The sequence below is a fragment of the Erinaceus europaeus genome, chromosome 14 (genome assembly GCF_950295315.1).
Source record: "Erinaceus europaeus chromosome 14, mEriEur2.1, whole genome shotgun sequence".
NCBI lineage: Eukaryota > Metazoa > Chordata > Mammalia > Eulipotyphla > Erinaceidae > Erinaceus > Erinaceus europaeus.
In genome coordinates, this window is record NC_080175.1 from 634,959 (window position 1) to 658,083 (window position 23,125).

Consider the following 23,125-nt stretch of genomic DNA (forward strand, 5'->3'; position numbering starts at 1 on the left):
TGTGGGTGTGTGCGGGTGTGTGCGGGTGTGGGTGCGGGTGTGGGTGCAGGTGTGTGAATGACCACCCGGAGGCTCAGCCTGCAGAGCAGAGCACAGGGCGCTGCCCAGGCCCTGGGCCTGGTGTGAGGAGGGGCCGCACTGTCTGTCTGCACGCGTGTGCTGTCTGTGCAGGTGTGAGAGCCTGTATGAATGAACACGCGTGCATGTGTGTGCAGGTGTGCGTGCATGAGCTGGGGCCGGCCCTCCTGGGGTTCTGCGCCTACGCACTGACACAGAGGGACTCGTCCATATTCATGAGGCGGGTCGTCCATATTCAAGAGGCGGGTCATCCATATTCATGAGGCGGGCCGTCCATATTCATGAGGCGGGCCATCCTTGAGCCCCAGTCCTCTGCCTGCGGCTCTCAGCTGGGGACCCAGCTGCTCACCAGGCCTGCAGTCAGGTGCCTTGTCCTCGTCTGTCCCCCGTGTGGCCTGTGTCACGGTCCCCGTTCCTGTGTGAGGGCCGTGGAGACAGTAGCATTACCACAGCACTGGGGCGGGGCGTCACCCTTTAATGGGGCTGAACCAGGAGGCGCCAGGCAGGGTGCTGCCCCTCCCCCACCCCGCCCAGCAGGGCGCCCAGAGGGAAAGCATAGCGACGCCTCCATTTTGAAGACGCCAAGGGCTAATACTTGGTGCTAAAAAGCATGTTCTGGGGGGCGGCGAGCGTGGGGAGCTCACAGCCCCGCTGCCAGGCCTGCCCGCGCCTCAGCCGTGCCATCTGCTCCCACAGCTCCCTGCCCTGCGGGCGACAAGGGCGGGCTGCGGTTAGTGCCAGGCACGGCCAACATCCACGGACACATGGTGGAGGGAGGTCAGGTCACAGGCATGACGGGCCCCCAGAGGATAGGCACGCAGACAGACACGGGTCAGGGGGACCCCAGTGGAAACGGGGTCCCACACTGCAGGAGGGTCCACAGACAGGACGGGGGCCCAGAGAGGGGTCAGACTGGGGTCATGTGAAGCCTGCTCCAAGCCCCTTGCCCCCCAAAGAGGGGCTCCCGGGGGCACTGTGTCTGCAGGGTCCAAGCCCCAGAGGGCAGGGCCCTCTGTTCCTCCCCGAGCCCTAACCTCCAGAAGGGCCCCATCTTGTGGGGACGAGAGACAGAGACAGAGAGGGAGGCGGAAGGACACCTGCAGCACTGTTCCCCAGGGAGGCAGCCCCCGCGGACACTCACAGTGGCCAGGTGCTGGGTGGCCTTCCTGAGGCCCTCGAGCGGCTCTTCCCGGTGTCTCATGCGTGCCAGCGTCTGCCGCTGCTGCCCCAGCATCCGCGCCAAGCCTTCCATCCGCTGGGCGCTGAGGGACAGGCCGGTGTCACCTGTGGTGACCTCCGTTCCAGCCGGTCCTGAGGACCCTGCGGTGTCACCCTGCACTTGTCCCCATGGTCCCACAGCCTCCAGACAGCAGGACCAGCTCCAGGGAAAGCAGCCCCGGGGGCTTCACAGACCAAGCTCGGGGTCACAGACACCCTCCCTCCACCACGCACAGTACCGGGGACACAGGCAGTGCCTGGGATGGCTGTGTCCTGGCTGTAAGTGCAGGAGCCTTGAGGCTGGGCATCAGGACACGTGACGTGGGCCCCGGGGTGCCCCTGCTGGGGTGTGGACACCCCTCCCACAGGGCCCTGGGGTGGCCTAGGTCAGGTTCCTTGAGGTGGGGAGGCTGTCAGAAAGCCAGCCCACGTGGCGAGGCCCCTCTGGAGCTGTGACGCGCCCCAGGGGCTGAGCGCGGCCCCCATGTGCCAGACCCTGAGTACACCAGCCCCACCATGAGGCGCTGAGGCACGGTGGGCACGGCTGCCCTGCACCCTGGAGTCCTGGGGCTGTGCCCACCTGGTGCCTTCCCTGGGCAGCACTGTCTGCTCCCAGCTCCACGTGGCCTTGGCCACCGGCCTCCCGCTGGCCCGCAGGTCTGAGCTTAGGGTCACCTGGGAGAAGGGGGGGCTCATGAGGGAGGGAGGGGCTGTGGGGGAGGGGCTGTGGGGGGAGGGACAGGCCCCCTGGAGGGGAAGGAAGGGAAGGGGCTGTGGGGGAGGGGGAGGCCCTCCGTCCCCCAGGTCCCTCCGGCCTCCAGGGCCCCTCCGGCCCTCTTCCCTCAGGCTGGAGCCCACAGTCCCCCCCAGCACAGCGGTCCCTACGCCCATGACCCCCACACTCCCACACTGCACACGTCCCTGTGCGCACACACACACACACACACACCACACACACACACACACACACACACACACACACACTCGCTGTGACACACGCTCCCCTCTGCTGGGCTGGATGAGAGGGGACAGGTCCACCAGATGGACACATGGGAGACAGCCCGTCAGCTTCCTGCCTCATGACATGCAGCCTCCACGCGGGCCCCAGGCCCTGGGCTCAGACCTCAGCGTGGGGGGATGCAGCACTGGTCCAGAGATCCCCACCCACCTCCCACGCACACACCCCCAGTCTCAGTTTCCTGGCCTGTGAGCTGCGATCACAACAGTCACCCCAACCCTGGGCCACGGACTCAGCCACGGACGCGTCTGTGTGCTGCCTGCAGCACTCAGTCCTGAGCAGTGGGTGCTGCCTCCCTGGTCCAGTCGTCCCGTGTACCTGGCCTGCAGGTAGAGGCCCCTGCCGGGGCAGACCCCAACGCTGGGCCCCCTGCCCCCGTGCACCAGCCCCACGAGTCCTTGCTCACTCCCCACGTACCAGACCCCTGGGGGCTGGCAGGCCGGCCTGAGGCTCCTTCCTTGGCTCCCGCCTCTGTGCCAACACCTGCCTGTCTCTGGGGGGACACAGAGGAGGGTCATGGGACACAGTGGGTGTCTGGGTGTCTTCCTTACAGGGCAGGGATGAGGGGACATGGGAGACAGAGGGACACCCTGCCCCAGGGCTGGGATGAGGGGACACAGGGGGTGAGGGGCACCCTCACCCCAGGGCCAGGATGAGGGGGCATGGGACACGGGGACACAGTGGGCGCTGCTCACCTGTGCTGTGGGCCCGGCCCCCCCAGCTGTGTCCGGGGCTCTCTGAGTGCAGGTGCCCTGTGCTGCTCTGGCCTCTGGGCCTGCAGCTGGGTGCGGCGGGTCTGGGCGAGGGCGGGCAGTGTGGGCCTGTAGGACCTGCCCCTGCAAGCACAGGGTCGGTGCCACCACGCACCCCAGGCAGAGCAGGGCAGCTGAGTGGTCACCCCGGTGGCCCCAGCCCAGCTGGGCATGTGGCTGGACCCTGGAGCTATCCCTTCCAGGTGCTCGCCGCTCAGAGGTCTTGGACACTGGACTGAGTGTCTGCGTTCTGCCCCTCGTGTTGTCTCCCTGTGCCATCCCGTGTGTCGTCCTGTCCCGTCCCGCCCCTGTCCCCTGCCCTGTCCTGTCCCCTGTCCCATCCCGTGCTGTTCCCACGTCCTGTCCCCTGCCCTGTCCTGTCCCTTGTCCCATCCCGTGTTCTCCCCACACCTGCCCCGAGGCCTCTGCCCGGCACACACCTCTGTTCCAGGCCATGGCAGGGCTCCTGGTCCTGGGGGCGCAGCGCGGCCTGCAGGTTGGGGGGCAGCTCCAGGGGCAGCAGCTGGCCGGCCAGCGCCTCAGCCTGCTCTGTGCCCACGATCTCCTGCCGCAAGGCCCAGAAACGCCGGATCTCGTGGGTGCTGGGCCAGTCCTCCCTGGGGTCTGTGGAGCCCTGCCGCTGCCCCGGGTCCAGCCCCTCCAGGAGCCCGCTCCCGCTCTGGCCACCAGCCACGGCCTCCTGCGCCGTCCCACCTGTGGGCAGGTAGGCACCTGCCTGAGGCTTCTGGACGGCCGAGGTCACTAGGGGACAGACGCTACAGGGGCTGGACACAGGCTAGGTGTGGGCAGTCTGGGTCACATGAGGTCAGGGTCCCCGCCCACTGCCTAGTCCCATGGCTGCCACGGGCATCACTGTGGTGTGTGTCCGCCAGGGGCCCGTGAGGGACAACTAGGCGGGCCAGGCCGAACACCCAGGTGCTGCTCCATGTCCCTCCAGAGGGGACGGGGCACCACCTCTCTGTCGGGGGGCTCTCACCACCCACCAGACACCTCAGAAGCTGCCGGCCACGTTCCCCGGCAGGCCCACTGACTCATCTCAGGAGACCCCTAGCCCACCCCACTAGGGTGTGAGCACAGCATCAAGGGACACGGCTCCAAGTGAGTCACAGGAGCTCTGAGCGCAGCAGAGGCTTCACTGTCCAGGCGACATCCAGGCCCCAGGCTGCCCCTCCCCGGCTAGTGTGGGTGTTGACTCTGGCGGGCTGCCGGCCACGGACTGACCTGGCACCAGGCGCTCTGAGCAGCCCTGCGTGGCGGCGCACACCCGCAGGAACTGGAGGATGGCCGCCAGGCCCTTCTGCACCACCAGCTGTGGCGGGAACTCCAGGGGGCACAGCCGCAGGCTCAGGGCCTTTAGGGAGGTCGTCCTGCCTGCGGACGGGGCAGGGCCGAGCCGGTCAGCAGCGAGGGCAGGCTGGCCGCCGATGCGCGGAGCCCTGCAGCCCCCCCACCCCGTTCTGTGCGCGAGGGGAGAGACCCCGAGGCCCAGCCCCAGCCCACACAGCCCTGAGGTCCCGCAGGTGTGACACTGGCCAGGGCAGGGGTCAGGGCCAGCTATGGCACAGCCGCCGCCCGGGCGGCCCCAGACTCACCCAGCTCCACGGGCAGCATCTTGATAGGGTTTCTTTCTAGAAGCAGCGTCTTCAGATGCCTTTAAAACAAGGGGTGGGGAGTCACTGGGGAGCAGAGAGGGCAGGGCAGGGACACCTCATCGGCGCCAGCAGGGGCTTCCCAGGACTTCTCTGTTTTAGTATTTTATTTACTTATTAATGAGAAAGATAGGAGGAGAGAGAGATAGAACCAGACCACTCTGGCACATGTGCTGCCGGGGACTGAATTTGGGACCTCATGCTTGAGAGTCCGACGCTTCATCCACTGCGCCATCTCCCGGACCACATTTTTTTTTTTTTTTGCCACCAGGATGACTGTTGGGGTTTGACACCAGCATGATGAATCCAAAACTCCCAGAGGTCACTTATTCCTTTTTGTCTTTCTTCCTGTTTTATTGGATAGGACATAGAGAAATTGAGAGGTGAGGAGAGAGAGAGAGGGAGAGGGAGAGGGGGAGGGGGAGAAGGAGAGAGAGAGAGGGAGAGGGAGAAGGAGAGAGAGAGGGGGAGAGGGAGACAGAGGAGAGAGAGAGAGAGGTAGAGGGAGGGGAGAGGGAGAGGGTGAGGGAGAGGGAGAGGGTGAGGGAGAGGAGAGGGAGAGGAGAGCAGAGGGAGAGGGAGAGGGAGAGGAGAGGGAGAGGGAGAGCAGACCTCACTGTGCAGCCCTCACTGTGCAGCCCCCACTGTGCAGCCCCCACTGTGCAGCCCTCACTGTGCAGCCTCACTGTGCAGCCCTCACTGTGCAGCCCCCACTGTGCAGCCCTCACTGTGCAGACTCACTATGCAGTCCTCACTGTGCAGACTCACTGTGCAGCCTCACTGTGCAGCCCCCACTGTGCAGTCCTCACTGTGCAGCCCTCACTGTGCAGCCCTCACTGTGCAGACTCACTGTGCAGCCTCACTGTGCAGCCCTCACTGTGCAGCCCCCACTGTGCAGTCCTCACTGTGCAGCCCTCACTGTGCAGACTCACTGTGCAGCCCTCACTGTGCAGCCCTCACTGTGCAGTCCTCACTGTGCAGCCCTCACTGTGCAGCCTCACTGTGCAGCCCTCACTGTGCAGCCCCCACTGTGCAGTCCTCACTGTGCAGCCCTCACTGTGCAGCCCTCACTGTGCAGACTCACTGTGCAGCCTCACTGTGCAGCCCCCACTGTGCAGTCCTCACTGTGCAGCCCTCACTGTGCAGCCCTCACTGTGTAGACTCACTGTGCAGCCTCACTGTGCAGCCCTCACTGTGCAGCCCCCACTGTGCAGTCCTCACTGTGCAGCCCTCACTGTGCAGACTCACTGTGCAGCCCTCACTGTGCAGCCCTCACTGTGCAGTCCTCACTGTGCAGCCCTCACTGTGCAGCCTCACTGTGCAGCCCTCACTGTGCAGCCCCCACTGTGCAGTCCTCACTGTGCAGCCCTCACTGTGCAGCCCTCACTGTGCAGACTCACTGTGCAGCCTCACTGTGCAGCCCCCACTGTGCAGTCCTCACTGTGCAGCCCTCACTGTGCAGCCCTCACTGTGCAGACTCACTGTGCAGCCTCACTGTGCAGCCCTCACTGTGCAGCCCCCACTGTGCAGTCCTCACTGTGCAGCCCTCACTGTGCAGACTCACTGTGCAGCCCTCACTGTGCAGCCCTCACTGTGCAGTCCTCACTGTGCAGCCCTCACTGTGCAGCCTCACTGTGCAGCCCTCACTGTGCAGCCCCCACTGTGCAGTCCTCACTGTGCAGCCCTCACTGTGCAGACTCACTGTGCAGACTCACTGTGCAGCCCTCACTGTGCAGCCCCCACTGTGCAGCCTCACTGTGCAGCCCTCACTGTGCAGCCTCACTGTGCAGCCCCCACTGTGCAGCCTCACTGTGCAGACTCACTGTGCAGCCCCCACTGTGCAGCCTCACTGTGCAGCCCTCACTGTGCAGCCTCACTGTGCAGCCCTCACTGTGCAGCCCTCACTGTGCAGCCCTCACTGTGCAGCCCCCACTGTGCAGCCCTCACTGTGCAGCCCCCACTGTGCAGCCCTCACTGTGCAGCCCCCACTGTGCAGCCCTCACTGTGCAGCCCTCACTGTGCAGCCCCCACTGTGCAGCCCTCACTGTGCAGCCCTCACTGTGCAGCCCTCACTGTGCAGCCCCCACTGTGCAGCCCTCACTGTGCAGCCCCCACTGTGCAGCCCCCACTGTGCAGCCCTCACTGTGCAGCCCCCACTGTGCAGCCCCCACTGTGCAGCCCCCACTGTGCAGCCCCCACTGTGCAGCCCCCACTGTGCAGCCCCCACTGTGCAGACTCACTGTGCAGCCCCCACTGTGCAGCCCCCACTGTGCAGCCCTCACTGTGCAGACTCACTGTGCAGTCCCCACTGTGCAGCCCTCACTGTGCAGACTCACTGTGCAGCCCCCACTGTGCAGCCTCACTGTGCAGCCCCCACTGTGCAGACTCACTGTGCAGCCCTCACTGTGCAGTCCTCACTGTGCAGACTCACTGTGCAGCCCCCACTGTGCAGCCTCACTGTGCAGCCCCCACTGTGCAGCCTCACTGTGCAGCCCCCACTGTGCAGCCTCACTGTGCAGCCCCCACTGTGCAGACTCACTGTGCAGTCCTCACTGTGCAGCCTCACTGTGCAGCCCCCACTGTGCAGCCCTCACTGTGCAGACTCACTGTGCAGCCCCCACTGTGCAGCCCTCACTGTGCAGCCCTCACTGTGTAGCCCTCACTGTGCAGCCCCCACTGTGCAGCCCTCACTGTGCAGTCCCCACATGCAGCCCCCACATACAGCCCCCACATGCAGCCCCCACCTGTGGGCGCCGATGCCAGGGGGCAGCGCCCGAATCCGGTTGTACCGCAAGTCCAGCCAGGTGAGGTGCGGCAGCAGCTGGAAGAAATCTTCAGGGATGGAGCACAGGGCGTTTCTCTGGAGATGCAGTTGCTTTGGGGAGAGTGGCTGTCAGCCCCAGGGCTGAGACGGGCTGTCCGGGTAAGTCCTGCTCTCCTCCTGGTGGCCACAGCCGCCTGCCTCTCCCTCAAGGTTTGATGATCTCATGATTGTGAATTAGAAGTTTACAGTCAGCATAAAGGCCGCTGAGTGAGACAGACCTGCTCTCCCACGGCTGATAAAGACTCTGGGGAGGGGGGGAGGGACAGACCCACCAGGCCCAGCTGCAGAGGAAAGCAGGCAGAAAGGACTCGCCTAGGGGTGGGGCCCTGATGCCCGGCCCCCACAGCCACTTCCCTGGAATCTAGCAGCAGCAGACAGGACCCAAAGCACCGACCCCGGGGCCAGAGACTGGACGCCCTCCCCAGCACCCAACTCCTTCTGGGCCCCTCTGCTTCCCGACACCCCACACCCGAGATGGGGGTTACCACACCTGCAGTGACCCGAGCCCCCGCCCTGAAGACATGGGGGGCAGGAAGGACTGAGACCCGGAGAGTGAGGACCATGGCTGTTCCCTTCAGTTGCATGGCTGCCTGTGGCCTCATGTAGGGTGTCCGTCCACCCACAGATGCCTGCACTCTGGCCTGTGGCCATGCTGCGGTGATGCTGGGCACGTCCCCGGCCTCTGTGTGGGTGGCAGCTGGGGGACAGGGGCTCGGATGTGCGCGCCACGCAGAGGTCAGGGGCTGGCACGGGGCAGTCAGCCCCTGCAGCTGTGGGCAACTGCCGACCACTGATGTCTTTAAAAACGTGAATGGAGGAGGATCAGGGTCCCTATTCCCCACGTGCAGAACAGAAGCTTCATGAGCGTGTTTCTTTCCTCTCCTCTCCTCTCCTCTCCTCTCCTCTCCTCTCCTCTCCTCTCCTCTCCTCTCCCAGATCAACTAGGAATACCAAAGGAGAGCACCTGGGACCGAAACAAGACAGGACTAGAACGACTACAGGAACCCAGTAAATCACCGGTGAGTGCAAACACGTGGCTGGTGACAGAGAGGAGCCTTGGGAGAGACTAAGTGGCTGGTAACACTCCGACGCTCTATCAGTTGAGACACCACCTCCAGTCTGCTCCACCAACAAGGGGAAGGAGAGGACTCCCCGGAAGGGAGGAGAGGACTCCCCAGAGACTCACCAAGTGCAACCCTGAGTCTCCATTGCTACTGCCCTCAGAATCTGGAGCAGCGGCAGGGAGGGACACCGGGGGACAGAGATCTAACCAGGAAATTCAGAAGACCTATACCTCGGTGGCATAGCTGTGGGGCTGTGAAAGTCTCTTTGCATAACCACCAGACTATCTCTGCCACACCCTGCCTTATCTCTTGGTCAGGAGTCAGTGATTAAGCTAAGAAGCCTACTTATAGTTAGAAGCCCTCAGGCTCCCATAGCCTACAGAGAAGAAAAAAAAAAAAGAGGCTTCTAAATCAATGAGCTCAAACTCAGGGATTAAAATACTATTGAAACAACTGTTAACTTCCACCACTGTAAACCCTTTAAATACCTTACTTAGACATAAGTCAATCCAGGAAATAGTGATCAGTAATTTGAAAAGTACTAAGAGAGGAACCTCATAACACACTATATAAAATGGTTAAACCAATAAGAAGAAATATTGGCGAAAAGAACCAGGACAAGGGTCCAGCTAAAAGCCCACCAAAGGTTGAAGCACAAAATAATGAAGTCAACATCCAAACACTAGTTAAGGAAATAATCACAGGAGTGAGTAAATTCTTTAAAAGAACTGTCATCAGAAATGCAGAAACAACAAATGAGACCCTGGAAGAAAACACTAATTATTTCAAGGTTATTAGAGAGCTGAAAGCTGAAATAGCTGAGCTAAGAACACAACTAGCTGAACAAGCTAAAACAGTATCAGAGCAGGGCAACAAAATAGATGAACTCCAGAAAACAGTAGAGGGCAGAGAGAATAGAATCAATGAGGCTGAAGACAGAATTAGCAAGATCGAGGATGAATTAGAGACAACTAAAAAAGAAGTAGGAGATCTCAAAAAGAGATTAAGAGACACTAAAAACAATAACAGAGACCTATGGGATGACTTCAAAAGAAACAATATACGCATTATTGGCTTACCAGAGGAAGAAGGAGAGGGAGAGGAAGAAAGCATTCTTCAGGCCATAATAGCTGAAAACTTCTCTAGTCTAGACAACATCAAAGACATAAAAATTCAAGAAGCCCAGAGGGTCCCAAACAGAATTAACCCAGACCTAAAGACACCAAGACATATCATACTTAGAATGGAAAGGAATAAGGATAGAGAAAGGATCCTGAGCCCTCACACCTGTGGACATCTAATCTTTGACAAAGGGGCCCAGACTATTACATGGGGAAAGCAGAGTCTCCTCAACAAATGCTGTTGGAAACAATGGGTTGAAACATGCAGAAGAATGAAACTGAACCACTGTATTTCACCAAATACAAAAGTAAATTCCAAGTGGATCAAGGACTTGGATGTTAGACCACAAACTATCAGATACTTAGAGGAAAATATTGGCAGAACTTTTTTCCACATACATTTTAAAGACGTCTTCAATGAAACGAATCTAATTACAAAGAAGACTAAGGCAAGTATAAACCTATGGGACTACATCAAATTAAAAAGCTTCTTCACAGCAAAAGAAGCCACTACCCAAACCAAGAGACCCCTCACAGAATGGGAGAAGATCTTTACATGCCATACATCAGATAAGAGTTTAATAACCAACATATATAAAGAGCTTGCCAGACTCAACAACAAGACAACAAATAACCCCATCCAAAAATGGGGGGAGGACTTGGACAGAATATTCACCACAGAAGAGATCTAAAAGGCCGAGAAACACATGAAAAAATGCTCCAAGTCTCTGATTGTCAGAGAAATGCAAATAAAGACAACAATGAGATATCACTTCACTCCTGTGAGAATGTCATACATCAGAAAAGGTAACAGCAGCAAATGCTGGAGAGGGTGTGGGGTCAAAGGAACCCTCCTGCACTGCTGGTGGGAATGTCAATTGGTCCAACCTCTGTGGAGAACAGTCTGGAGAACTCTCAGAAGGCTAGAAATGGACCTGCCCTATGACCCTGCAATTCCTCTCCTGGGGATATATCCTAAGGATCCCAACACATCCATCCAAAAAGATCTGTGTACACATATGTTCTTGGCAGCACAATTTGTAATAGCCAAAACCTGGAAGCAACCCAGGTGTCCAACAACAGATGAGTGGCTGAGCAAGCTGTGGTCTAGATACACAATGGAATACTACTCAGCTGTAAAAAATGGCGACTTCACCGTTTTCAGCCTATCTTGGATGGACTTTGAAAAATTCATGTTGAGTGAAATAAGTCAGAAACAGAAGGATGAATATGGGATGATCTCACTCTCAGGCAGAAGTTGAAAAACAAGATCAGAAAAGAAAACACAAGTAGAACCTGAACTGGAATTGGTGTATTGCACCAAAGTAAGACTCTGGGGTGGGTGGGTGGGGGAGAATACAGGTCCAAGAAGGATTCAGAGGACCTAGTGGGGGTTGTATTGTTCTATGGGAAACTGGGGAATGTTATGCATGTACAAACTATTGTACTTACTGTTGAATGTAAAACATTAATTTCCCAATTAAAAAAAAGAAGAAAAAAAAAAAAAAAGAAAGGAAGGATCCTGAAGGCTGCAAGAGAAAAACAAAGAGTCACCTACAGAGGAAAACCCATAAGATTAGCAGCAGACTTCTCCATACAAACACTACAGGCCAGAAGAGAATGGCAAGATATCTATCGAGTGCTCAATGAGAAAGGCTTTCAGCCAAGAATACTATATCCTGTTAGACTGTCATTCAGACTAGATGGAGGCATCAAAACCTTCTCAGACAAGCAACAGTTGAAGGAATCAACTATCACCAAGCCTGCCCTGAAAGAAGTTCTGAAAGGTCTTCTATAAACAGTCAGACCATCATAAATAGGACATATATCAGAACACTCTAAAACTCTACAGGAATGGCATTAAAATATCTTCAATCTTTGATATCAATAAATGTCAATGGCCTGAATTCACCTATTAAAAGGCACAGAGTAGGAAGATGGATCAGAAAATACAACCCAACAATATGCTGTCTACAAGAAACCCACCTAACTCAACAAGACAAACACAGACTTAAAGTGAAAGGATGGAAAACTATCATTCAAGCCAATGGCCCACGAAAAAGGGCAGGAACAGCTGTTCTCATATCTGACACAACAGACTTTAAAATAGATAAGATTAAAAAAGATAGGAATGGACACTACTTAATGCTCAGAGGATCAGTCAATCAAGAGGACTTAACAATTATTAACATCTATGCACCAATGGGAAGCCATCTAAATACATCAAACGTCTACTGAAAGAGCTACAGCAATATATTAACAGTAACACAATCATAGTAGGGGACTTCAACACCCCACTATCTCAACTTGACAGATCATCCAGGCAGAAAATCAGTAAAGACATAAGGGAGCTAAATGAAGAGATAGAAAAACTAGAACTACTGGACATTTTCAGAGTCATTCATCCCAAGAAACGGGAGTACACATTTTACTCAAATCCACATGGGTCATTCTCAAGGATAGACCATATATTAGGCCACAAAGACAGCATCAGCCAATTCAAGAGCATTGAAATCATCCCAAGCATCTTCTCAGACCACAGTGGAATTAAACTAACACTTAACAATCAACAAAAGATTAGTAACAGTCCCAAAATGTGGAAGCTCAACAGTACACTTCTTAACAACCTCTGGGTCAAAGAGGAAATCAAGGAAGAAATCAAAATGTTTCGAGACTTCAATGAAAATGAAGACACAAGCTATCAAAATATTTGGGACACAGCTAAGGCAGTTCTAAGAGGGAATTTGCATAGCTATACAAGCACACATTAGGAAACAAGAAAAGGCACAAGTAAACAGCCTGATTGCACATCTTAAAGACCTAGAAGAACAACAACAAAGGAATCCTAAAGCAGCCAGAAGGACAGAAATCACTAAAGTTAGGGCAGAAATCAGTAACATTGAGAATAAGAAAACCATACAAAAGATCAATGAAATTAAATGTTGGTTCTTCGAAAGAGTGAACAAAATCGACAAACCTTTAGCCAAACTCACAAAACAAAAAAGGGAGAAGACCCAAATAAATCGGATAGTAAATGAAAGAGGAGATATCACAACAGACACCGCAGAAATTCAACATATCATGCGAGGCTTCTATGAACAACTATATGCCACCAAGCTAGAGAACCTGGAAGAAATGGATGATTTCCTAGATACCTACCAACTTCCAAAACTAAGTAAAGAGGAAGTGGATAACATGAACAGGCCCATCACAGCTAATGAAATTGAAACAGTTATCAAAAATCTCCCCCAAATAAAAGTCGTGGACCAGTGGTTTTACAAATGAATTCTACAAAACTTTCAAAGAAGAACTAATACCTCTACTTTTAAAAGTCTTCCAGAAGATTGAAGACACTGGAATACTCCCTGTCAGCTTCTCTGAAGCCAACATCACTCTGATACCAAAAGCAGACAGGGACACAATCAAAAAAGAAAACTATAGACCAATAGCTCTGATAAACATAGATGCGAAAATATTGAACAAAATTCTAGCCAACCAGATACAGCAGTATATCAAAAAGATTGTTCATCATGACCAAGTGGGGTTTATCCCAGGCATGCAAGGTTGGTTTAATATACGTAAATCAATCAATATGATCCACCACATCAACAAAAGCAAGACCAAAAACCACATGGTCATATCAATAGATGCAGAGAAAGCCTTTGACAAAATACAACATCACTTTATGATCAAAACACTACAAAAAATGGGAATAGATGGAAAATTCCTGAAGATAGTGGAGTCTATATACAGCAAACATACAGCCAACATCATACTCAATGGTGAAAAACTGGAAGCATTTCCCCTCAGATCAGGTACTAGACAGGGCTGCCCACTATCACCATTACTATTCAACATAGTGTTAGAAGTTCTTGCCATAGCAATCAGGCAGGAGCAAGGAATTAAAGGCATACAGATTGGAAGAGAAGAAGTCAAACTCTCCTTATTTGCAGATGACATGATAGTATACATGGAAAAACCTAAGGAATCCAGCAAGAAGCTTTTGGAAATCATCAGGCAATACAGTAAGGTGTCAGGCTACAAAATTAACATTCAAAAATCAGTGGCATTCCTCTATGCAAACACTAAGCTGGAAGAAATTGAAATCCAAAAATCAATTCCTTTTACTACAGCAACAAAAACAATAAAATATCTAGGAGTAAACCTAACCAAAGAAGTGAAAGACTTGTATACTGAAAATTATGAGTCACTACTCAAGGAAATTGAAAAAGATACAAAGAAGTGGAAAGATATTCCATGTTCATGGGTTGGTAGAATTAACATCATCAAAATGAATATACTACCCAGAGCCATATACAAATTTAATGCTATCCCCATCAAGATCCCAAGCACATTTTTTAGGAGAATAGAACAAATGCTACAAATGTTCATTTGGAACCAGAAAAGACCTACAATTGCCAAAACAATCTTGAGAAAAAAGAACAGAACTGGAGGCATCACACTCCCAGATGTCAAACTGTATTATAGGGCCACTGTCATCAAAACTGCTTGGTACTGGAACATGAACAGACACACTGACCAGTGGAATAGAATTGAGAGCCCAGAAATGAGGCTGCACATGTATGGACATCTAATCTTTGACAAAGGGGCCCAGACTATTAAATGGGGAAAGCAGAGTCTCCTCAACAAATGGTGTTGGAAACAATGGGTTGAAACTTGCAGAAGAATGAAACTGAACCACTGTATTTCACCAAATACAAAAGTAAATTCCAAGTGGATCAAGGACTTGGATGTTAGACCACAAACTATCAAATACTTAGAGGAAAATATTGGCAGAACTTTTTTCCACATACATCTTAAAGACATCTTCAATGAAACGAATCCAATTACAAGGAAGATTAAAGCAAGCATAAACCTATGGGACTACATCAAATTAAAAAGCTTCTTCACAGCAAAAGAAGCCACTACCCAAACCAAGAGACCCCTCACAGAATGGGAGAAGATCTTTACATGCCATACATCAGATAAGAGTTTAATAACCAACATATATAAAGAGCTTGCCAGACTCAACAACAAGACAACAAATAACCCCATCCAAAAATGGGGGGAGGACTTGGACAGAATATTCACCACAGAAGAGATCCAAAAGGCCGAGAAACACATGAAAAAATTCTCCAAGTCTCTGATTGTCAGAGAAATGCAAATAAAGACAACAATGAGATACCACATCACTCCTGTGAGAATGTCATACATCAGAAAAGGTAACAGCAGCAGATGCTGGAGAGGGTGTGGGGTCAAAGGAACCCTCCTGCACTGCTGGTGGGAATGTCAATGGGTCCAACCTCTGTGGAGAACAGTCTGGAGACCCTCAGAAGGCTAGAAATGGACCTGCCCTATGACCCTGCAATTCCTCTCCTGGGGATAAATCCTAAGGAACCCAACACACCCATCCAAAAAGATCTGTGTACACATATGTTCTTGGCAGCACAATTTGTAATAGCCAAAACCTGGAAGCAACCCAGGTGTCAACAACAGATGAGTGGCTGAGCAAGTTGTGGTCTATATACACAATGGAATACTACTCAGCTGTAAAAAATGGTGATTTCACCCTTTTCAGCCGATCTTGGATGGACTTTGAAAAATCATGTTGAGTGAAATAAGTCAGAAACTGAAGGATGAATACGGGATGATCTCACTCTCAGGCAGAAGTTGAAAAACAAGATCAGAAAAGAAAACACAAGTAGAACCTGAACTGGAATTGGCATATTGCACCAAAGTAAAAGACTCTGGGGTGGGTGGGTGGGTGGGGAGAATACAGGTCCATGAAGGATGATAAATGACCTAGTGGGGGTTGTATTGTTCTATGGGAATCTGGGGAATGTTATGCATGTACTAACTATTGTATTTACTGTTGAATGTAAAACATTAATTCCCCCCCCAAAAAAAGAAGTTTCACGAGCAGTGAAACAGGACTGCAGGCGTCTCTCTGTCTCTCCTTCTATCACCCTCTCTCCCCTCTTGATTTCTGCCCCATGGGAAAAAAAAAAAGTAATGACCTCCTGGAGCTATGGGCTCATAGTGCCAGCACCGAGCCCCAGTGATACCCTGGAGACAATTCAAGAACAACAACAAAACAACCGGATGAGGGAGCCAGGTGGTTAGCGCACTGGAGCAGGGCTGCAGGTGCCTCTCTCCCCTCTTCATCTCCCCTCCTGTCTCAACTTCTGTTCCCATTCAAAATAAAACAAAAAGTAAAGTCGACATAAAGGCCAGACGAGAGGTTTTGAGTCTGAGCCAGCAGGGCCTGCTCTCCTCGGCGTTGCCACCCAGGACCCTCCTCTGCCCAGAGTGCCCGCCACCCCGGGCTGCAGGGCGGAGAGGGGCTCAGCTAGTGAGGCCCGTGTCCAGGCTCCAAGGTGTCTGGGTGCTGCCCGCAGAGCCAGACCAGCAGATTGGCTTCTGGACGGAGCTCCCCTGGCTCTCAGGAAGGGAGCCTGGCCCCCATCGCCTAAGAAGCCCCCTGCAGAAGCCTCCACTGGGGTCTCCTAGGAAGCCCCTGCAAGAAGCCCCCACTGGGGTCTCCTAGGAAGCCCCTGCAGAAGCCTCCACTGGGGTCTCCTAGGAAGCCCCTGCAGAAGCCTCCACTGGGGTCTCCTAGGAAGCCCCTGCAAGCAGCCCCCACTGGGGTCTCCTAGGAAGCCCCTGCAGAAGCCCCCACTGGGGTCTCCTAGGAAGCCCCTGCAAGAAGCCCCCACTGGGGTCTCCTAGGAAGCCCCTGCAGAAGCCTCCACTGGGGTCTCCTAGGAAGCCCCTGCAAGCAGCCCCCACTGGGGTCTCCTAGGAAGCCCCTGCAGAAGCCCCCACTGGGGTCTCCTAGGAAGCCCCCTGCAAGCAGCCCCCACTGGGGTCTCCTAGGAAGCCCCTGCAGAAACCCCCACTGGGGTCTCCTAGGAAGCCCCTGCAGAAGCCCCCACTGGGGTCTCCTAGGAAGCCCCTGCAGAAACCCCCACTGGGGTCTCCTAGGAAGCCCCTGCAGAAGCCCCCACTGGGGTCTCCTAGGAAGCCCCTGCAGAAACCCCCACTGGGGTCTCCTAGGAAGCCCCTGCAGAAGCCCCCACTGGGGTCTCCTAGGAAGCCCCTGCAGAAGCCCCCACTGGGGTCTCCTAGGAAGCCCCTGCAGAAACCCCCCACTGGGGTCTCCTAGGAAGCCCCTGCAGAAACCCCCCACTCACCTTGAGGTTGGGGGCTGGCAGGACCACCCCCAAGTGGTGCAGACCTCTCTCGCTCAAGTCAAGGATCTGTGTGGAGGGCAGCATGGCGCCGGGGCCCAGCTCTCTGTGTGCGGAGGCGGGCCTGCTCCTCGTGGGGTCAGGGTTGGGGTCGCCGGGGTCAGGGTTGGGGTCAGGGCCGGGGTCAGGGATCGGGTCGGGGTTGGGGTCTTGCCCTGGGCTGGGGGTGCTGAGCAGGTGGGAGGCTACCTCCATCTCAGCCTGGAGGGACAGAAGGACCATTCATTCTGCTCAGGTCACCTGCAGAGGACGGGGGAGGGGAGAGGGGGGAGAGAGGGAGCGGAGGAGGGGAGAGAGAGAGAGAGAGAGGAGTGTCATAGCCCCTGCAGGGGTCTCACCCTCAGAGCTCAGGTCTGAGCTACAAACCCAAACACAGCACAGAAAGGCCCAGATTCAGGAACCCAAGCCCCCTGCCCCCGCCAGGGGAGTATTTTCCATGTAACTCTGAGGGGGGGTGAGCTTGGGGTCCCCCCTGCTCAGCCCTGGCATAAGGTGGTGCTGGGGATTAAAACAGTGGCTCTGGGGCCTTGGAAGCTGGTACTCTATCAGGCGGAGTTCCCTCCCTAACCCTCAACCCTTAGAGAGAGAGGCAGGTGAGGGGACAGGGGAGACACACCCCAGAACTGTTCTCCCATCCTCGGAGCTTCCCCTGGTGCAGTTCATGGTGTCCCCATGTGGTGCTGGGGCTTGAACACAGGTCTCCTGCCTGATTCAACAGAGCACGATGGGGAAAGCCAGCCCCCAGCCTGCCCACCTGGTTCCGAGGGCCTCCTTGGACACACCTCAGGGTGGACACACCCTGCTTTCAGAGTCCCTTGCTACACGGTGCCCACCCCCATTTGCTCTGCGGCCTCCCCAGGCCAGCTGTCTTGCGTGTCATGGCGGGGTCTGTAGGGCCCTGTGCTCTCCCCACTGGGCCGCCCCGCCTGCTCCCTCCCACCCCTGCTATGAGAACTGAAGCTCTTGGGTCGAGCCAGTAATTCCCAGAAGCTTCTCTGGCCCCATGTCTTCTGCCAGACTTCATGGCGGAGGGAGACCAGATGCTTCTCCCCAGCCCCGCTGCCTGTGCCCTCTCCTCTGTCAGTGGGGTGCGGGGGCACCCTGGCCTGGTCACGCGGGCACAGACACCGCCCACACTGGTGGAGGCGACGTCACGGCTGCTGTCAGACAAAGTCCGAGCAAGCCAGGATAGAATTGAAACTATTCATGCTTATTGTGTAACGGAGGAGGTGACATCTTGTCTGTTGCCAGACAAAGTCCGAACAGACTGGAACCCACTGCAGAGAGGGAAGTTCTTGACTAACCAAAGCTGTGTGTTTCTTACTTACATTGATAATTTGAGGACTTGTTGGCTATACTGCAAACACACAAATATATTACCCGGGGACAATAGAAAGGGATTCCCAGGGGAAGTACATCGTGACAACAATTATGGCAGTGAGTGTGACAAGGCTAAAAGAGGCCTAGGAGCAGAAGCTGCTGCCCCCATTGAAAGGATTCAGAAAAGGAGCTGCTTGTCACCACTACAGCTTCTCAACCAGCTGGACTCAGACCCAAAGCCAGAGTTACGGTGGCTTATAGTGTGAGAGGCAGACTGTGGTCTCCATCTGAATATGAAGAGGCCCTACTGCTGGCCCTCACCCGCAGACACCCTGCTTCCACTGACAGGCGTCCATGATGAGTATTAGGCTGTGCAGGTAAATGACTAATGGTAGGATATACGGGTAGAAGTAAGTAAGCTTTCATTAGCTAAACGTTAGTGAACTTTCATGTATGTAAAGGTTAAGAAGAGAGCCCCCAGGGTGTGTATTTACTTTACAGCAGAAGATTTATTTAGGTGGACAGCCTACTATGGTCTAGTCAGACCCATCCAAGAATGGGTTCAGGAGAAAAGCTATCAGATTTAGCTCCAGGGAAAAATGTTTATTCAGACAGAAGGTCAGAACAGGGAGATGGTCAAAACACAGGGAACCTTCAAGGGCAGATTCAGGCTACCCCAGACCCAAGAAACTTTCAAAGGGAGATCAGGATGCCCCAGACCTAGGGAACTTTCTAAGGAAAACATACCTATAGTAATAATAATAATAATAATGTTGTTTAAGGTTATTCTTGATGTTAATGAAAACAATTATACACAATGTCATCTGTATTCTTGAGGTTAATGAAAATAATCTTACATAATGTCAACTATATCCGGGCAAAAAGTGTTTCAATAATAAACGTCTGCAGAGAGCGGACAGAGACGCCTCTCTCCTGCACCTGAAACAGCTGACATGTCTCTCACTTTGTTCATCTTGCCGACTCCCCTTTTCCTTCAGGGAATCTCAGCTACTTTCGCCGGGGCAGCTCCCGGCACCACACCTCCCCAGAACACGGGCCTCTCGTGTGCAGGAGAAGCTGAGCCCGGGCTCTCAGCCTCGGGGAGCCTGCGGGCAGCGGTGACGGGAGCAGGGACCTGGGTCTCAGTGCAGCCCGTACTCACCCAGCCCCCTCCTCCTGCACCCACACAGGCGCAGGCCACTCGCGGTCTGCAGAGGCTGCTGGAATGATGTGTGGACTGACGTGGACAGAGCTGGGCGGGGAGGAGGGGTCCACCCTGCCCTGCCGGCTCACAGCCCAGGTCTGAGTCTCAGGACCACCAGGGCCTGGGCGACTCCAGAGCTGAGCTGTCTCTCCCTCTCCCTGTCTCTGTCTTGCTGTCTGAGCACGTGACGCCTTTCATGCCCGAGGCCCTGGGCCAAGAGGGAAAAAAAGAAAGGTTTGGGGGTTCCCAGTCTCGGAAAGCGGCACCCTCCAGGGGACGACAGCTTGTGGGCGGCCCCCCTTCCTGCGGCCTGTCCTGTGATCACTGAGCTCGGAAGTGCGGCTGAAGCCCCCACAGCCCCCTCCACCAGGAGCCCCCAAGTGAGACCCAAGACCAGGACTGCGGCTCAGACACCGGCTCCATTTCCCACGTGGGGGCCTCAGGAGGGGCGCAGGCTGCCAGTCAGGCCGAGGCTGTCTTTCTGCACCCCAGCCTCTGGGAGCCCTGCCCCGCCTCAGGCACCCCCGTCCGGGTGACCACTGCCCCACCCGGCACCACACAGCAGCCCGCCGCCGCCCGCCCCCCACGGACCCCAACCCCCGCCTGGTCCCCCGCTGTACCTGCCCCTTCTACCCTCCCTGAGATGCCCTCACCTGTCTCACCTGCAGTCCTCACCTGCGCCCTGACCCCGCCGCCCCTCCATGTGGCCTGAGGCCTCTCACCGACGCCCCATCATTCGTGCCAACTGCGCCCCCGCCCCACCTACCGCACCTGCACCCTGGCGACTGCGCCCGCACCCCTGTGCCCTCACCTGCGCCGGGCGCACCCTCCTGTGCCACCAGGATGGGTCCGACAATGGAGGCGCGGACGGTCGTCATGGAGACGCGTGGGCGGCAGAACTGCGCCTGCGCCCAGGTCCCCACCGCGGTGTGGGGGCGCGGGGTGGGGGCGGCGCGGGGTCCGCGGGGTCCCCTCAGGGCCGCGAATTCCCTTCTGGAGACCGCGCACCTGGGCTGCCACTACCGGCAGGTGGACTGTCCATCCTGCTGGCCCCGCGGGTGCCTCCGGGTGGAGGGGTCACTCGGCAGCTCGGCCCCTCCTCAGCCGGGGGGGGACTTGCTGGGGCCCTGGGGGCTCTGACCTCGCTGCCACCCGGTCACCGACTGTGCCTGGCACTGCCCTTCCCACCTGGGCTCCAGGGAAGGGGCAGCTGTCTACCTGCAGCAGAGGGGAGGGGTAGCTGTCTACCTGCAGGGGAGGGGCTGGGGCTGTCTACCTGCAGGGGAGGGGCTGGGGCTGTCTACCTGCAGGGGAGGGGCTGGGAGTCTGTCTACCTGCAGGGGAGGGGCTGGGAGTCTGTCTACCTGCAGGGGAGGGGCTGGGGCTGTCTACCTGCAGGGGAGGGGCTGGGGCTGTCTACCTGCAGGGCAGGGGCTGGGGCTGTCTACCTGCAGGGCAGGGGCTGGGGCTGTCTACCTGCAGGGGAGGGCTGGGAGTCTGTCTACCTGCAGGGGAGGGGCTGGGAGTCTGTCTACCTGCAGGGGAGGGGCTGGGAGTCTGTCTACCTGCAGGGGAGGGGCTGGGGCTGTCTACCTGCAGGGGAGGGGCTGGGAGTCTGTCTACCTGCAGGGGAGGGGCTGGGAGTCTGTCTACCTGCAGGGGAGGGGCTGGGAGTCTGTCTACCTGCAGGGGAGGGGCTGGGGCTGTCTACCTGCAGGGGAGGGGCTGGGAGTCTGTCTACCTGCAGGGGAGGGGCTGGGAGTCTGTCTACCTGCAGGGGAGGGGCTGGGAGTCTGTCTACCTGCAGGGGAGGGGCTGGGGCTGTCTACCTGCAGGGGAGGGGCTGGGGCTGTCTACCTGCAGGGGAGGGGCTGGGAGTCTGTCTACCTGCAGGGGAGGGGCTGGGAGTCTGTCTACCTGCAGGGGAGGGGCTGGGAGTCTGTCTACCTGCAGGGGAGGGGCTGGGAGTCTGTCTACCTGCAGGGGAGGGGCTGGGAGTCTGTCTACCTGCAGGGGAGCGGCTGGGAGTCTGTCTACCTGCAGGGGAGCGGCTGGGGGCTGTCTACCTGCAGGGGAGGGGCTGGGGCTGTCTACCTGCAGGGGAGCGGCTGGGGGCTGTCTACCTGCAGGGGAGGGGCTGGGAGTCTGTCTACCTGCAGGGGAGGGGCTGTGGCACCTGAACCGAAGGTCTTGTCCTGCCCCTCACTGTGCTCCCTCCATCCCCCAGTCTCCCTACCTGTGGTGCCCCCAGTCCCTGGCCTCCTCACCTGTGCTGAGCCCCAGCTGCGCCTGCAGAGGGACAGACCCCTACCAGGACGTTGTCAGCTCCGCAGACCCGGTGGTGAGCGGGGCCCCTCTAGCTGCAGGTGGTGGCCAGGCGGAACCTGGCACAGCCACCCCTCAGCAAAGGAAACAAGACGAAAGCGTTCAGCACCTCAGTGTCAGTGGGCAGAGCTGGAGGGACCCTGACCCCAGGACACCCGGGGCGAGTCCCCTGGACACGAGGTGGGCGGTGTCTGTGCCCGCGTGACCAGGCCAGGTGCCCCCTCTGACACAGGACACCTGGGGCGAGTCCCCTGGACACGAGATGGGCGGTGTCTGTGCCCGCGTGACCAGGCCAGGTGCCCCCTCTGACACAGGACACCTGGGGCGAGTCCCCTGGACACGAGGTGGGCGGTGTCTGTGCCCGCGTGACCAGGCCAGGTGCCCCCTCTGACACAGGACACCTGGGGCGAGTCCCCTGGACACGAGGTGGGCGGTGTCTGTGCCCGCGTGACCAGGCCAGGTGCCCCCTCTGACACAGGACACAGGACACAGACAGCGGGGCTGGGGAGAAGCATCTGGTCTCCCTCTGCCATGAAGTCTGGCAGAAGACATGGGGCCAGAGAAGCTTCTGGGAATTACTGGCTGGACCCAAGAGCTTCAGTTCTCATAGCAGGGGTGAGAGGGAGCAGGCGGGGCGGCCCAGTGGGGAGAGCACAGGGTGAGTGCGGACAGAACCCGAGGGAGGGTGCCCCACCGGCTCGGCCTGGCCTGCTGTCTCTGATCTGAAGCCCCGCTCCACACCCGCGGGGGAGCGTCAGGAGGGGTGAAGCAGGGCTGCCGGCCTCCCTCTCTCCCTCCCCTGCAGCCTCCTCTCTGTCTCTGTCCGACAATAACAAACACATTTATCAGCTAGGACACGGGAGGGAAGCCAGGGAAGGGGAGACTCCACGACGTGGAGGGGAGCAGTGCTGGGAGGAGGCCACTGCAGCTGGGAGCTCGGGTTGGGGGGCGCCAGGCGCAGCAGGCCCCCAGCCCCCCAGACACAGCCCTGCTGGCCAGGCCCCAGCCCCTGTAGGGCACGACCCCCACACCTCACACCTGCCCACTAGGCCCCAGCCCCTGCGGGACACCACCTCCCCCCCACACACACACGCCTCGCCCCTGCCCACTAGGCCCCAGCCCCTGCGGGACACCACCTCCCCCCACACACACACGCCTCGCCCCTGCCCACTAGGCCCCAGCCCTCTCAGGGTACCGCCTCCCAGGGAGCAGAGATTCCTAAGTTGGTCCAGGTTCTTGTCTCCGGGAGTCACTTTCCATGAAACTGCGGGAGGAAAGGCT

At 56.6% G+C, this 23,125-nt stretch overlaps 1 protein-coding gene across 3 annotated transcripts; it reads right to left on the reverse strand.

Moving 5' to 3' along the window:
* Positions 1-77: 77 nt before the first annotated feature.
* On the reverse strand, positions 78-22,795 carry LRRC27 (leucine rich repeat containing 27). 3 transcript variants are annotated; one of them, XM_060171072.1, is made up of 12 exons: positions 21,787-22,157; positions 20,331-20,737; positions 16,939-17,235; positions 7,481-7,611; positions 4,680-4,738; positions 4,309-4,458; positions 3,507-3,780; positions 3,010-3,150; positions 2,732-2,807; positions 1,877-1,971; positions 1,220-1,340; positions 522-783 (listed from the first exon to the last, which is right to left on the reverse strand). In XM_060171072.1, exons 3-12 carry the CDS (start codon positions 17,215-17,217, stop codon positions 667-669), a joined length of 1,443 nt encoding a protein of 480 aa, XP_060027055.1. In that variant the 5' UTR covers positions 17,218-17,235; positions 20,331-20,737; positions 21,787-22,157; the 3' UTR covers positions 522-666. The 3 variants fall into 3 exon arrangements, with proteins under 3 accessions (XP_060027056.1, XP_060027055.1, XP_016048271.2); XM_060171073.1 differs by lacking the exon at positions 3,010-3,150 and having other exon boundaries at positions 78-783; positions 21,787-22,795; XM_016192785.2 differs by lacking the exons at positions 20,331-20,737; positions 21,787-22,157 and adding an exon at positions 19,280-19,785.
* Positions 22,796-23,125: the final 330 nt, after the last annotated feature.

Bases quoted from the DNA above. Each gene is read 5' to 3' on its own strand.
- LRRC27 (XM_060171072.1), bottom strand. From the start codon at position 17,217: ATGGTCCTTCTGTCCCTCCAGGCTGAGATGGAGGTAGCCTCCCACCTG. The intron at 7,612-16,938 runs GTGAGTGGGGGG...CTCTCCCCAAAG, and splicing joins TGCCAGCCCCCAACCTCAAG to CAACTGCATCTCCAGAGAAA. The intron at 4,739-7,480 runs GTGGGGGCTGCA...CTTGTTTTAAAG, and splicing joins CCTGGCATCGGCGCCCACAG to GCATCTGAAGACGCTGCTTC.